The 17,009-nt window shown below is 45.7% G+C and overlaps 1 protein-coding gene across 3 annotated transcripts in view; it reads left to right on the top strand.

Moving 5' to 3' along the window:
- The window catches only part of TASOR (transcription activation suppressor), a 364,408-nt gene that overhangs the window by 73,433 nt on the left and 273,966 nt on the right, over positions 1 to 17,009 (top strand). For all 3 annotated transcript variants that reach the window (XM_063940846.1, XM_063940845.1, XM_063940847.1), the window contains exons 6-7: positions 227 to 382; positions 7,868 to 7,989. In XM_063940846.1, coding sequence (XP_063796916.1) covers positions 227 to 382; positions 7,868 to 7,989 — 278 coding nt within the window. The remainder of the gene's footprint in view (positions 1 to 226; positions 383 to 7,867; positions 7,990 to 17,009) is intronic.

Below are 17,009 nucleotides of genomic sequence, written 5' to 3'. Positions count from 1 at the left end.
TTTTCTCAATGTAGTTTTTTTAAAACCATGCATTTTAAGGATTTATCTATAATGGTGCTCTGCTTAACGTTTATTCACCAGTATATTACTCATGTCTTGGGTTAACTTTTTATTTTCCTTTTACGTCTATTGTTTGGCATTCAGATTGATATTAAGTGACCTTCATTAAAGTTACATTTTCATGTACATTACTGTTGTAAAAGGACATTCCTTTTTCTGTTTGTAGGGAAAGATGAAAGCTATGTACGATAACTTTAGGAATCAGGATTCATTTACTGGTAATGGAAATTTGGATCCAGCCCCTAAGCACGAGTGCCACATATTAAAGAACTCGAACGCTGTCACATCGTTGCTAAGCTACAGGGCGTTCGAACGCACTCAGGTACTGTTACAACATATGTTGCATTGTATATATTGATTTGCTTGATGTGAAATCACTGGCACTGTACCAATAAATGAATCCATTAACCTGCAGTCATTACTGATTACTTGTTATAGATGAGACTAACAAACTGATGTAAATTCTGTGCTGCCCCTAAATGATGGAGAAGCACTCCCACTCCCAAGACAGGGTCATTTTTATTTTTCTAATGTATAGAAAATATAGCATATAAGAGTAGGTTAGATCTGATCACCTTCATTATTTCAGGTATATTTTGTAGGTTGGTAATTACTGTGTAGAGTCCATATTGGATTTGTTGCATTATCCTAAAATGCTTTCACTTGTATACTAAATAGAAACCTGAGAAATCTCTGCCCTTTTTCATAGGTTTCTAAACCGTGCAATACCAGTAAAATATCTTTAAATCCTAGAACTTAAGGCTCTTGCTGCTTTGTTTTCCTAGGAGAGCCCTCAGTTTTTCTCAGCTGGTATGTTTCATGTTTGTTTATAGAAACCTGGAATAAATTATACCCCTCTCACACCGCACAAATAACCCAGGAGTGAGCGTGCGGTGTGAAAGCGAGTGTGGATCATTAGATCGACAGTGTCTAGGTCGACCACTGTAGGTCGACAGGGTCAGAAGATCGACAGGGTCCTAGGTCGACAGGTCAAAAGTTTGACATGAGTTTTTTTGTGTAGTTTTCTTCGTAGAGTGACCGGGAACCCCAATTAGTGCACCGTGTCCCCTCGCATGGCTCGCTTCGCTCGCCATGCTTTGGGAAAGGTGCCTCGCTTCGCTCGGCACAGATTACCGTTCCAATCGTAGTCCACGTGGATCGTTAAGTATGAAAAAGTAAAAAAAAAGAATATATTTTTTTTTAAACTCCTGTCGGCCTTCTGACCCTGTCGACCTAAACATTGTTGACCTAGAAACTGTCGATCTTCAGACCGGATCCCGTGAAAGCGCCATAGCCGAAATCCCGAGTCACCTGACCCGGTAATTCAACCTGGGAATAAAACCGTGTTATTCCCTGGTTGAATACCGGGTCAATGGCAGCGTAAACGGGCTCCCGGGTTGATGGCACCCGTTCACTACAACAGGGAGCCTCCGCCCCTGCTGCTGGCCCCGCCCCCCGCCGCTATGGTAACCCGTCCGGCATATTGCCAGGTCAGGGAAGCCAGCAGTAGCGTCCAATGCCGGATCCCACCCGGGAAGGACCCGTTTCCAATTCATGGGTGGGATCCGGCATTGGCGATGTGAAAGGGGTATTACAGGATAAAATAGGATTTTAATACCTACCAGTAAATCCTTTTCTCTTAGTCCGTAGAGGATGCTGGGGTCACATCAAGAACCATGGGGTATAGACGGGATCCGCAGGGGACATGGGCACTTTAAGACTTTCAAAGGGTATGAACTGGCTCCTCCCTCTATGCCCCTCCTCCAGACTCCAGTTATAGGAACTGTGCCCAGGGAGACGGACATTTCGAGAAAAAGGATTTATTGTTAAACTAAGGTGAGATACATACCAGCTCACACCTCAAGCACGTCAGCAACAGGCTGACTAAAAAACGTAACACAACATGTGTTGAAACGTAACAAAAAACTGCAGATACAGTACGTACTGGGACGGGCGCCCAGCATCCTCTACAGACTAAGAGAAAAGGATTTACCGGTAGGTATTAAAATCCTATTTTCTCATACGTCCTAGAGGATGCTGGGGTCACATCAAGAACCATGGGGTTATACCAAAGCTCTAAAACGGGCGGGAGAGTGCGGATGACTCTGCAACACTGACCAAACATGAGGTCCTCATCAGCCAGGGTATCAAGCTTGTAGAACTTCGCAAAGGTGTTTGAACCCGACCAAGTAGCCGCTCGGCAAAGTTGTAATGCCGAGAGCCCCCGGGTAGCTGCCTAGGACAAGCCCACCTTTCTGGTAGAATGGGCCTTCACCGATTTCGGTAACTGCAATCCTGCTGTAGAATGAGCATGCTGAATCGTATGACAGATCCAGCGCGCAATAGTCTGCTTGGAAGCAGGAGCCCCAATCTTGTTGTGAGCATACAGGACAAACCGAGCCTCCGTTTTCCTAAACTGAGCCGTTCTGGCGACATAAATTTTCAAAGCTCTGACTACATCGAGAAACTTCGATTCCAGCAAGGCGTCAGTAGACACTGGCACCACAATAGGTTGGTTCAAGTGGAACGACGAAACTACTTTCGGCAGAAATTGCTGACGAGTCCTCAACTTCTATCTTCATGGAAGATCAAATAAGGGCTCTTGTTGAGACAAGGCCGCTAATTCAGACACCCACCTTGCGGATGCCAAGGCCAACAGCATGACCACTTTCCAAGTGAGGAATTTAAACTCTACCTTCTGTAAAGGTTAAAACCAATGAGACTGAAGGAATTGCAACACCACATTAAGATCCCACGGTGCCATTGGGGGCACAAAGGGAGTTGGATGCGCAAAACACACCTTTCACGAAAGTCTGAACTTCTGGAAGGGAGGCCAATTGTTTTTGGAAGAAATCCGATAAGGCTGAAATTTGTACTTTAATTGAGCCCAACTTTAGGCCCGCATCCACACCAGCTTGTAGAAAATGGAGAAAACGTCCTAACTGAAATTCTTCCGTAGGAGCCTTCCTGGATTCACACCAAGACACGTATTTTCTCCAAATACGGTGGTAATGTTAAGACGTTACTCCTTTTCTGGCCTGAATAAGAGTGGGGATGACTTCCTTGGGAATACCCTTTCGGGCTAGGATCCGGCGTTCAACCGCCAAGCCGTCAAACGAATTTGCGGTAAGTCTTGGAACACGCACGGCCCCTGCTGTAACAGATCCTCCCTCAGAGGAAGAGGCCAGGGATCTCCTATGAGTACTTTCTGAAGATCTGGATACCAAGCCCTCCTTGGCCAGTCTGGAACAATGAGGATCACTTGAACCTTTGTTCGTCTTATGATCTTTATCACTTTTGGAACGAGTGGAAGCGGAGGAAACACATACACCGACTGAAACACCCACGGTGTCACTAGGGCGTCCACTGCTATTGCTTGAGGGTCTCTCGACCTGGAACAATATCTCTGAAGTTTCTTGTTAAGGCGAGACGCCATTATGTCTTTGAGGAATTCCCCAAAGACTTGTCACTTCTGCAAAGACCTGTTGATGAAGACCCCACTCTCCTGGATGGAGATCGTGTCTGCTGAGGAAGTCTGCTTCCCAGTTGTCCACTCCTGGAATGAAGATCGCTGACAGAGCACTTGTATGCCTTTCCGCCCAGCGGAGAACCTTTGTGGCCTCTGCCATAGCCGTTCTGCTTTTTGTTCCGCCCTGGCGGTTTATGTACGCTACTGCTGTAGACAAATTTCCTGGCTTGACCATCTTCCCTGGAAGTTTTACCCCTGTGTGACTGCTCCCCAGCCTCGGAGACTTGCATCCGTGGTCACTAGGATCCAGTCCTGGATCCTGAACCTGCGTCCCTCTAGGAAGTGAGAGCTGTGCAGCCACCACAGGAGTGAGATTCTGGTCTTGGAAGACCGGATTATCCTTCCGTGCATGTGCAGATGGGACCCGGACCACTTATCCAACAGGTCCCACTCAAACACTCTGGCATGGAATCTGCCAAACTGAATGGCCTCGTAGGCCGCCACCATCTTCCCCAGCAACCGAGTGCATTGATGGATCGATACTCTTGCTGGTTTCAGAATTTGTTTGACTAGGTTCTGAATTTCCAGAGCCTTTTCCACTGGAAGAAAAACTCTGTAATTCTGTGTCCAGAATCATTCCCAAAAACGACAGCCGTCTCGTCGGAACCAACTGTGATTTTGGCAAGTTTAGGAGCCAACCATATTGCTGCAGAATTGTCAGGGAGAGCGTAATGTTCTGCAGTAATTGGTCCCTTGATCTCGCCTTTATTGGTAATGACAATCCTGAACTGCAAACCTCAGGTAAGCCTGATGTGGAGGATAAATGGGAACATGTAAGTAGGCATCCTTTATGTCTACCGACACCATAAAATCCCCCTCCTCCAGACTGGAGATCACTGCCTGGAGAGATTCCATCTTGAATTTGAATTTTCTCAGGTAGAAATTGAGGGATTTGAGGTTCAGGATTGATCTGACTGAGCCGTCTGGCTTCGGGACCACGAACAGGCTTGAATAAAAGCCTTCTCCCTGTTGCAACGGGGGAACCCTGACAATGACTTGATTGTGACACAATTATTGTGTTGCGGCGCATACCACCTCCCTGTCCGGAATAGAAGCTGGCAAGGCCGATTTAAAAAATCGGCGAAGGGGAAAGTCTTGAAACTCCAGTTTGTACCCCTGGTACACTATTTATTTCTAAAACCCATGGGTCCAGGGCCGAACGAGCCCAGCACTGACTGAAGAGTCTGAGACGTGCCCCCACCGGTGCGGACTCCCGCAGAGGAGCCCCAGCGTCATGCGGTGGATTTGGCAGAAGCCGGGGAGGACTTCTGCTCCTGGGAACCGGCCACAGCTGGTGATCGTTTACCTTTTCCCTTTCCTCCTAGAAGCAAGGAAGGAAGACCCTCGGCCTTTTCTGTATTTATTGGGCCGAAGGGACTGCATCTGATAGTGGTGTGCTTTCTTTTGTGGTGCAGGCACATAAGGTAAAAATAATGACTTACCAGCGGTAGCTGTAGATACCAAGTCAGCGAGGCCGTCGCAAAACAATACACCACCTTTACACGGTAGAGACTCCATAGCTTGCTTAGAGTCAGCATTCCATTGATGAATCCACAATGCTCTCCTAGCTGAGACTGCCATGGCATTGGCCCTTGATCCCAAGAGGCCAATATCCCTCGCAGCTTCCTTTAGGTAGACTGCAGCGTCCCTGATATAACCTAGTGTCAAAAGAAGGCTATCCCTATCCAGGGTATCTATTTCAGATGACAAGTTATCTGCACATTTTTCGATAGCACTACTCACCTACGCAGATGCAATGGCTGGTCTGAGTAGCGTACCCATGGTGACATAAATGGATTTCAATGTATTTTCCTGCCTACGATCCGCAGAATCCTTTAGGGCTGCCGTGTCAGGGGACGGAAGAGCCACCTTTTTGGACAGCCGTGATGGAGCTTTGTCCACAATGGGGGGTGACTCCCATTTTTCCCTATCCCCAGAGGGAAACGGATACGCCACTGGAATCCTTTTGGGAATCTGAAACTTTTTGTCAGGATTTTCCCAAACCTTTTCACAAAACGTGTTCAGTTCATGAGAGGGAGGAAACATTACCTCAGGTTTCTTTCCTTTATACATACAGACCCTAGTATCAGGAACAGTAGGGTCCTCAGTGATATGTAATACGTCTTTTATTGCCACAGTCATGTACTGAATGCTCTTTGCCAGTTTTAGATCTAATCTGGCATCACTATAGTCGACACTTGAGTCAGTGTCCGTGTCTGTATCCGTGTCTGCCAGCTGGTCAAATTATTTTTTTTGTAACCCCGAGGGGGTCTGGACTTGTAACAACACATTCTCTACGGATTTCTTCCATGCCTGGTTCTGAGACTCAGATTTATCCAATCTCTTATTTATCAGAGCCACATTTGCATTCAAAGCACTCAAAACATTCACCCAATCAGGTGTCGGCGGTGCCGACAGGGTCACTCCCACAGCCGTTTGTGTCCCTAACATAGTCTCCTCCTGGGAAGAGCAATCCGCCTCAGACATGCCGACACACCTGCACCCAACACACGCAGACACACTGGGCCTATAGGGGACAGACCCACAGTAAAGCCTGTCAGAGGGACACAGAGGGAATTATTGCCAGCTCACACCCCAGCGCTCAATCCCGGTCTAAAATACCACAGAAAATGCCCCAGACCTGCAGCGCTTTTATAATTAACATATAATGCACCAAAATAACTGTGCCCCTCCCCTGCAGCAGTGTGAGGCAGGACCAGCGTCTCTGCAGCCTTGTCTAGAGAAAATGGCGCCGGGTTGTGTGCTGTGAGGGCTAAGCTCTGCCCCCGTAATGGCGCGCTTCAGACCCGCTCTTTTCAAATAAACGCTTATACTGGCGGTGGTCCGGACAGTGTCCTGGCACTATGTCCACTCGTGCCAGTTACTTATAGAGGTCATATATGCTGCCCTGGCCCCCTCCCATGCCCTGCACCCTGTAGTGCCGCTGTGTGTGGGAGCATGGCGCGCAGCGTGCGAGCGCTGTGGTACCTCAGAAGCCGTCACTGAAGTCTTCTTTTCTTCTTCTACTCGCCTAACTTCTGGCTCTGCAAGGGGATGACGGCGGGCTCTGGGAACGAGCATCTAGGCGTACCTAGCGATCAGACCCTCAGGAGCTAATGGTGTCCTGTAGCCAAAGAAGCAGAGCCTTTAAACTCACAGAAGTAGGTCTGACTTCTCTCCCCTAAGTCCCATGAACCAGGGAGACTGTTGCCAGCAGTCTCCCTGAAAATAAAAAAATTTAACATAAGTCTTTTTCAGAGAAACTCAATAGAGCTCCTCAGAGTGCATCCAGTCTCACTGGGCACAGATTCTAAACTGGAGTCTGGAGCAGGGGCATAGAGGGAGGAGCCAGTTCACACCCTTTGAAAGCCTTAAAGTGCCCATGTCTCCTGCGGATCCCGTCTATACTCCATGGTTCATGATGTGACCCCAGCATCCTCTAGGACGGATGAGAAAGTATAGTGTGGACTTCATAGTTTGAGCAACTAAAGCTGAATTGGGCATACAAGTTTTTACAAGTTTCCAGTTTTAACTACGTTTTAATGTTAGACCATCAGCATGTTAGGATTGAGGTTGCCTAATCAATATGAAACAGGGCTTTATGGTTTGGTTTGAATGATATACATTCAGTTCACACACTGTTAACGCAAATATTCAGGTATTTCACAACAGTGTAAGCCGGTGGTTCCCAAACTTTTTTGAGTCATGGCACCCTAGAGCAACAGGTTCTCAAACTCGGTCCTCAGGACCCCACACAGTGCATGTTTTGCAGGTCTCCTCACAGAATCACAAGTGAAATAATTATCTTCACCTGTGGACCTTTTAAAATGTCAGTGAGTAATTAATACACCTGTGCACTTGCTGGGTTATCTGCAAAACATGCACTGTGTGGGGTCCTGAGGACCGAGTTTGAGAACCACTGCCCTAGAGTATCACACATTTTCCCTGCACTCCTAGGCAAAAAGTTTCTCATTGAGAAATTCAGAAAAAATAATAAATTAAGTAGATTGTTTTTCTATGTCATTATTAGGTTCAGTTATGTGGTGAGGGCCATGATACACTTCTGTTTGTCCACATATTTTATGAATGGAAGCCACCAGTACTAGTTTGTCTTTTTACATGACCATAAATAATATGAATTGGTCTTGAACCACCAATCCAGGGCACCCCTGCAAGTACCCCGAGGCACCCCAGGGTGCCTAGGCACAAAGTTTGAGATCCACTGGTGTAAGCTATATATTTATGTTCTGAGACTGTTTGTTTATTTTATGTCTTTAGTATTATTTTTACGAGTATGGCTTTGATGAGATTCTCAAGAGGCCTCGTCATGTGTGCCCATATGCTGTTATGTCATTTTCCTACAAGACTGATCACAAACAACCATCATCACCTCTTCCAGGGTAAGTGATCTACTTAAATCGCCTGAGTGTTAAGCTGGGTACACACTAGTGCGATCACAGGCCGATATGTTGTTTCCGGCCGCTCCGTGTGTACGGCCAGTCTGCATGCTCTTGTGGTCGCGTACAATATTACCTGGTCAACCGTGCTGCACAACTGACTGGAGGATATCTCGTGCGGCGCTGACAAGGTAATTAAGGACGGAACGAGGGATCATTCCGTCCTTAATTACATCATGCTGATGTGTACCGCGGTAACTATTTGTTGCCCGCCATATCATCTGGTCACACACAGGTCCAGTGTATACTCAGCATTTCTGTATACTTTTGGTTTCCCGTGCCATTCATATAGGATTGATAACCGATTCTAGTGTTGCTGGTCGAGGTTATGCTGTTGAGCAAGTATAGGGGGTATCCTATTACTTGTGGCCAAAAAAAGGGCATTAATTTTTCGGGCTATCCAGTTAGAGCTCTTTGTCGCATGGAAATACGTAGGATCCGTGAAAAGCTGCAAATCTATGCATTGTTGCAGCCGTGATCGGGTAAAAAATGGTCACTTATTGGAGATTTACCATTACGTGCCGGCATTTGGTCTAATAGAATAGTCCTGTCGGAGGTAATTTACAGTGGATAATAAAGGCAGGATATTTGCAATATCTATAGTGATGCTCAAAAGTTTGTGAACCCTTCAGAATTTTCTATATTACTGCTAAAATCTGGCCTAAAACTACCTCAGATTTTCATACAAGTCCTAAAAGTAGATACAGAGAACCAAATCAAACAAATGAGACCAAAAAATTAGACAAGATATTGTTTTTTTTAATTTATTTTTTAATTGAGGAAATTGATCTAATATCCTATATCTGCGAGTGGCAAAAGTATGTGAACCTTTGCTTTCAGTATCTGGTATGACCTCCATTGTGCAGCAATAACTGCATGCCAACGTTTCCGGTAATTGTTGATTAGTCCTGAACATTGACTTGGAAGAATTTTCCTATTCCTCCGCACAAAACAGCTTCAACTGTTATGTTGGTGGGTTTCCTCCCATGAATTGCTTGCTTCAGGTCCTTGCACAACAATTCGATTGGGTTATAGTCAGAATTCATTGTCCCATCAATGAGGGCAAGTTTTCCTGGACCAGATGCAGCAAAACCAGCCCAAACCATGATATTACCAACACCGTGATTCAAACATGGTATGAGGTTTTTATGCTGGAATGCAGTGTCCTCCTTTCTCCAAACAGAACGCTTCTCATTTAAACCATAAAGCACTATTTTGGACACCATGGGGTAAATTTACTAAGGTGGGAGTTTTTTTAGAACTTGTGATGTTGCCCATAGCAACCAATCAGATGCTACTTAACATTTATCAAGCTGCTTCTAGAAGATAATAGATAGAATCTGATTGGTTGCTATAGGCAACATCACCAGTTCTAAAAAAACTCCCACCTTAGTAAATTTACCCCCATCTGTCCAAAAAACACATTGTTCTAATAGCCTTCTGGCTTGTCCTTGTGATCTTTAGCAAATTGCAAATGGGCCGCGATGTTCTTTTTTGGAGAGCAGTGGCTTTCTCCTTGCAGTCCTGCCATGCCCACCATTGTTGTTCAGTGTCCTCCTGATGGTGGACTTATGAACATTGACATTGGATAATGTAAGAAAGGCCTTCATGTGCCTAGAGTTTACCTTGGGTTTCTTTGTGACCTTGCAAACTATTAGACACCTCCTGTGGAGGGTGGTAATGGTCTGGAATTTCCTCCATTTGTACACAAGCTGTCCGGCTGTTGATTGGTGGAGTCCAAACTCTTTAGTCAAGGTTCTGTAACCTCTTCCAGCCTGATGAGCATCAACAAGTCTTCTGAGGTCCTCAGAAATTTCCTTTGTTTGTGGCATGATATACTTCCACAAAAGTGTTGTGAACATCAGACTTTGATAGATCCCTATTTTTAAAAAAAGACAGGTTGTCCACTCACACCTGATTGTCATCCCATACTTTGAACATACCTGACTCCCCTTCAAAATATCTGCTAAGCCTAAAGGTTGACATACTTTTGCCACTCACAGATATGGGATATTGAATTATTTTCCTCAATTAAAAAAATTAGAAAGTCTATTTTTTTTTTCTCACTTGTTTAATTTTGTTCTCTATCTACTTTTAGGAATAATGTGAAAATCTGAGAGTTTTATGCCAAATTTCAGCAGAAATATAGAAAATTCTGAAGAGTACACAAACTTTCAAGCACCACTATTTGTCAGATATATTTTTGGCATTCTCATTTGTTAGATTAGATATACTTGATCCAAACAGATTTCATTTTGGACTGAAATGTGGGCCTATTTTTTTCTCTCTGAAAATTGTAGTACTCGAAGTGCAGTGCTTGGGGAACTTTCAATCCGTTTCAGTCCTGAACTGCTATATAAAAGATATTTGTAATAGGAAAATTAAGTTTGATTAACTTCAGTTAATGACACATAAAAAATTAAATTGGCTCTAGTAAATTGCTACAATCAGTTATTAAATTAATCACCAATTCAAACCTTAACTTTGATAAATAAGCATAGTGTACAAGTATCTTTGAACCATTGTGAGAATCCCAATTCAACTAGAAGCCCTTTTAGTTGAAAGATGGTCTTCACATCACAGTAACTAGGTCAGTGTATCTCCCTGCAACATGGAGTTCTTGTCGTTTAGTAATTTTATATAAATACAGTGCTGACAGCATTGTAAAATGTAAACTTTATGTGCCATTAACAATGAGTTTATCAAATAATTTCACAATAGGCAACACAAATTTAGACAGCCTGTATTCCAGAGAGAACTTAATAGCATGTTCTTCACATGACATGTCTGATAAGAGTGCAGAATGTCTAAGAAATAACATTAATAAAATGTGTGTGCTTTTTAGACAATTTATGCTTGCAGTATATTCAAAATCGTACCTATGCAGAATAAAACTAGCAGAAATTACGAATGGAATAATTAGTACTAAACCTAGTAGTGTACTTGAAAGTGCTAATAAAAACCTAGTTTCTCTATCGTCCTAGTGGATGCTGGGGTTCCTGAAAGGACCATGGGGAATAGCGGCTCCGCAGGAGACAGGGCACAAAAGTAAAGCTTTCCGATCAGGTGGTGTGCACTGGCTCCTCCCCCTATGACCCTCCTCCAAGCCAGTTAGATTTTTGTGCCCGGCCGAGAAGGGTGCAATTCTAGGTGGCTCTCCTAAAGAGCTGCTTAGAGAAAGTTTAGCTTAGGTTTTTTACTTTACAGTGAGTCCTGCTGGCAACAGGATCACTGCAACGAGGGACAGAGGGGAGAAGAAGTGAACTCACCTGCGTGCAGGATGGATTGGCTTCTTGGCTACTGGACATCAGCTCCAGAGGGACGATCACAGGTACAGCCTGGATGGTCACCGGAGCCTTGCCGCCGGCCCCCTTGCAGATGCTGAAGTAAGAAGAGGTCCAGAATCGGCGGCAGAAGACTCCTCAGTCTTCTAAAGGTAGCGCACAGCACTGCAGCTGTGCGCCATTTTCCTCTCAGCACACTTCACACGGCAGTCACTGAGGGTGCAGGGCGCTGGGAGGGGGGCGCCCTGGGAGGCAAATGAATACCTATTTTGGCTAAAAATACCTCACATATAGCCTCCGGAGGCTATATGGAGATATTTAACCCCTGCCAGAAGCCGTTAAGAGCGGGAGACGAGGCCGCCGAAAAAGGGGCGGGGCCTATCTCCTCAGCACACAGCGCCATTTTCCCTCACAGAAAGGCTGGAGGGAAGGCTCCCAGGCTCTCCCCTGCACTGCACTACAGAAACAGGGTTAAAACAGAGAGGGGGGGCACTAATTTGGCGATATGCTTATATATATTAAGATGCTATAAGGGAAAACACTTATATAAGGTTGTCCCTATATAATTATAGCGTTTTTGGTGTGTGCTGGCAAACTCTCCCTCTGTCTCTCCAAAGGGCTAGTGGGTCCTGTCCTCTATCAGAGCATTCCCTGTGTGTGTGCTGTGTGTCGGTACGTGTGTGTCGACATGTAGGAGGACGATGTTGGTGAGGAGGCGGAGCAATTGCCTGTAATGGTGATGTCACTCTCTAGGGAGTCGACACCGGAATGGATGGCTTATTTAGGAAATTACGTGATAATGTCAACACGCTGCAAGGTCGGTTGACGACATGAGACGGCCGACAAACAATTAGTACCGGTCCAGACGTCTCAAAAACACCGTCAGGGGTTTTAAAACGCCCGTTTACTTTAGTCGGTCGACACAGACACAGACAGGGACACTGAATCCAGTGTCGACGGTGAATAAACAAACGTATTCCTTATTAGGGCCACACGTTAAAGGCAATGAAGGAGGTGTTACATATTTCTGATACTACAAGTACCACAAAAGAGGGTATTATGTGGGATGTGAAAAAACTACCATAGTTTTTCCTGAATCAGATAAATTAAATAAAGTGTGTGATGATGCGTGGGTTCCCCCCGATAGAAAATTATGGGCGGTATACCCTTTCCCGCCAGAAGTTAGGGCGCGTTGGGAAACACCCCTTAAGGTGGATAAGGCGCTCACACGCTTATCAAAACAAGTGGCGGTACCGTCTATAGATAGGGCCGTCCTCAAGGACCAGCTGACAGTAGGCTGGAAAAATATCATAAAAAGTATATACACACATACTGGTGTTATACTGCGACCAGCGATCGCCACAGCCTGGATGTGCAGAGCTGGGGTGGCTTGGTCGGATTCCCTGACTAAAAATATTGATACCCTTGACAGGGACAGTATTTTATTGACTATAGAGCATTTAAAGGATGCATTTCTATATATGCGAGATGCACAGAGGGATATTTGCACTCTGGCATCATGAGTAAATGCGATGTCCATAACTGCCAAAAGATGTTATGGACACGACAGTGGTCAGGTGATGCAGATTCCAAACGGCACAAAGGTGTATTGCCGTATAAAGGAAGAGGAGTTATCTGGGGTCGGTCCATCGGACCTGGTGGCCACGGCAACTGCTGGAAAATCCACCGTTTTTTACCCTAAGTCACATCTCTGCAGAAAAAGACACCGTCTTTTCAGCCTCAGTCCTCTCGTCCCTATAAGATCATATCTGCCCAGGGATAGAGGAAAGGGAAGAAGACTGCAGCAGGCAGCCCATTCCCAGGAACAGAAGCGTTCCACCGCTTCTGACAAGTTCTCAGCATGGCGCTGAGACCGTACAGGACCCCTGGATCCTACAAGTAGTATCCCAGGGGTACAGATTGGAAGGTCGAGACGTTTCCCCTTCGCAGGCTCCTGAAGTCTGCTTTACCAAGGTCTCCCTCCGACAAGGAGGCAGTATGGAAAAAAATTCACAAGCTGTATTCCCAGCAGGTGATAACTAAATTACCCCTCCCACTACAAGAAAAGGGGTATTATTCCACACTATATTGTGGTACTGAAGCCAGAAGGCTAGGTGAGACTTATTCTAAAAAAATTTTTTGAACACTTAAAAAGGTTCAAATCAAGATGGAGTCACTCAGAGCAGTGATAACGAACCAGGAAGAAGAGGACTATATAGTGTCCCGGGACATCAGGGATGCTTACCTCTATGTCCCAAATTTGCCCTTCTCACTAAGGGTACCTCAGGTTCGTGGTGCAGAACTGTCACTATCAGTTTCAGACGCTGCCGTTTGGATTGTCCACGGCACCCCGGGTCTTTACCAAGGTAATGGCCGAAATGATGATTCTTCTTCGAAGAAAAGGCGTCTTAAGTATCCCTTACTTGGATGATCTCCTGATAAGGGCATAGTCCAGGGAACAGTTGGAGGTCGGAGTAGCACTATCTCGGATACTGCTACAACAGCACGGGTGGATTCTAAATATTCCAAAATCGCAGCTGATCCGACGACACGTCTGCTGTGCCTAGGGATGATTCTGGACACAGTCCAGAAGAAGGTGTTTCTCCCGGAAGAGAAAGCCAGGGAGTTATCCGAGCTAGTCAGGAACCTCCTAAAAACAGTGCATCATTGCACAAGGGTCCTGGTAAAAATGGTGGCTTCCTACGAAGCAATTCCATTCGGCAGATTTCACGCAAGAACTTTTCAGTGGGATCTGCTGGACAAATGGCCCGGATCGCATCTTCAGATGCATCAGCGGATAACCCTATATCCAAGGACAAGGGTGTCTCTCCTGTGGTGGTTATAGAGTGCTCATCTTCTAGAGGGCCGCAGATTCGGCATTCAGGATTGGATGCTGGTGACCACGGAGCCCAGCCCGAGAGGCTGGGGAGCAGTCACACAAGGAAAAAATTTCCAGGGAGTGTGATCAAGTCTGGAGACTTTTCTCCACATAAATATACTGGAGCTAAGGGTAAATTTATAATGCTCTAAGCTTAGCAAGACCTCTGCTTCAAGGTCAGCCGGTATTGATCCAGTGGGAAAAACATCACGGCAGTCGCCCACGTAAACAGACAGGGCGACACAAGAAGCAGGAGGGCAATGGCAAAAACTGCAAGGACTTTTCGCTGGGCGGAAAATCATGTGATAGCACTGTCAGCAGTGTTTCATCCCGGGAATGGAAACTGGGAAGCAGACTTCCTCAGCAGGCACGACCTCCACCCGGGAGAGTGGAAACTTCATCGGGAAGTTTTTTCCACATGATTGTAAACCGTTGGGAAATACCAAAGGTGGACATGATGGCGTCCCGTCTGAACAAAAAACGGGACAGGTATTGCGCCAGGTCAAGAGACCCTCAGGCAATAGCTGTGGACGTTCTGGTAACACCGTGGGTGTACCAGTCGGTGTATGTGTTCCCTCCTCTGCTTCTCATACCTAAGGTGCTGAGAATTATAAGACGTAGAGGAGTAAGAACTATACTCATGGCTCCGGATTGGCCAAGAAGGACTTGGTACCCGGAACTTCAAGTGATGCTTACAGAGGTCTTATGGCCTCTGCCGCTAAGAAGGGACTTGCTTCAGCAAGTACCATGTTTGTTCCAAGACTTACCGCAGCTGCGTTTGTCGGCATGGCGGTGGAAAGCCGGATCCTAAGGGAAAAAGGCATTCCGGATGAGATCATTCCTACCCTGGTCAAAGCCAGAAAAGAGGTGACCGCACAACATTATCACCACATGTGGCGAAAATATGTTGCGTGGTGTGAGGCCAGGAAGGCCCCACAAAGAAATTTCAACTCGGTCGTTTCCTGCATTTCCTGCAAACAGGAGTGTCTATGGGCCTCAAATTGGGGTCCATTAAGGTTCAAATTTCGGCCCTGTCGATTTTCTTCCAGAAAGAATTGGCTTCAGTTCCTGAAGTCCAGAAGTTTGTCAAGGGAGTATTGCATATACAACCCCCTTTTGTGCCTCCAGTGGCACTGTGGGATCTCAACGTAGTTCTGGGATTCCTCAAATCACATTGGTTTAAAACCAGTCAAATCTGTGGATTTGAAGCATCTCACATGAACAGTGACCATGCTCTTGGCCCTGGCCTGGACCAGGCGAGTGTCAAATTGGTGGTTTTTTTCTCAAAAAAGCCCATATCTGTTTGTCCATTCGGACAGGGCAGAGCTGCGGACTCGTCCCCAGTTCTCTCCCTAAGGTGGTGTCAGTGTTTCACCTGAACCAGCTTATTGTGGTGCCTTGCACCTACTAGGGACTTGGAGGACTCCAAGTTGCTAGATGTTGTCAGGGCCCTGAAAATATGTTCCAGGACGGCTGGAGTCAGGAAAACTGACTTGCTGTTATCCTGTATGCACCCAACAAACTGGGTGCTCTTGCTTTTAAGCAGACTATTGCTAGTTGGATGTGTAATACAATTCAGCTTGCACATTCTGTGGCAGGCCTGCCACAGCCAAAATATGTAAATGCCCATTCCACAAGGAAGGTGGGCTCATCTTGGGCGGCTGCCCGAGGGGTCTCGGCTTTACAACTTTGCCGAGCAGCTACTTGGTCAGGGGCAAACACGTTTGCTAAATTCTACAAATTTGATACCCTGGCTAAGGAGGACCTGGAGTTCTCTCATTCGGTGCTGCAGAGTCATCCGCACTCTCCCGCCCGTTTGGGAGCTTTGGTATAATCCCCATGGTCCTTTCAGGAACCCCAGCATCCACTAGGACGATAGAGAAAATAAGAATTTACTTACCGATAATTCTATTTCTCGGAGTCCGTAGTGGATGCTGGGCGCCCATCCCAAGTGCGGATTATCTGCAATACTTGTACATAGTTACAAAAATCGGGTTATTATTGTTGTGAGCCATCTTTTCAGAGGCTCCGCTGTTATCATACTGTTAACTGGGTTTAGATCACAAGTTGTACGGTGTGATTGGTGTGGCTGGTATGAGTCTTACCCGGGATTCAAAATTCCTCCCTTATTGTGTACGCTCGTCCGGGCACAGTACCTAACTGGCTTGGAGGAGGGTCATAGGGGGAGGAGCCAGTGCACACCACCTGATCGGAAAGCTTTACTTTTGTGCCCTGTCTCCTGCGGAGCCGCTATTCCCCATGGTCCTTTCAGGAACCCCAGCATCCACTACGGACTCCGAGAAATAGAATTATCGGTAAGTAAATTCTTATTTTAGTGATAGTATGTGTACTGGTAAACATTCAAAAGAGCATTAATACAATTAAGATTCATTGGTAAGTAGAAGGGCCAAATGCAAGGATACAGGCGTTTTTCCACAATTAATATAAAAATAATATACTTGGTTTAAAAAAAAAAAAAAAAAAAAAATATATATATATATATACACACACACACACACACACACACACACACACACACACACACTTACTTTACAAGTGTAAAAAAGAAAAAGCATTTACCATAGCATTTCAACTACTTTCTACGGCAGAGTTTGAGACTACATTCAGCTGTTCTCTCCCTGGGTGTTCATTGAAGCTTGAAACCCCTCTTTCCCTGCACCTCTGATTACATTTTAACTTAAGGAAAAGTGGCTGTATATAGCCACCCCCTGGTTGCTAGGAGAATGAGGGGCCCTGCGTTACCACCTTTTACTAATTTGTAGTATAGCTTTAAATAATAG

This window comes from Pseudophryne corroboree, chromosome 9, assembly GCF_028390025.1.
Source record: "Pseudophryne corroboree isolate aPseCor3 chromosome 9, aPseCor3.hap2, whole genome shotgun sequence".
NCBI lineage: Eukaryota > Metazoa > Chordata > Amphibia > Anura > Myobatrachidae > Pseudophryne > Pseudophryne corroboree.
The sequence above is the reverse complement of the archived record's forward strand: the minus strand, read 5'-3'. Positions and strand labels throughout refer to the sequence as shown.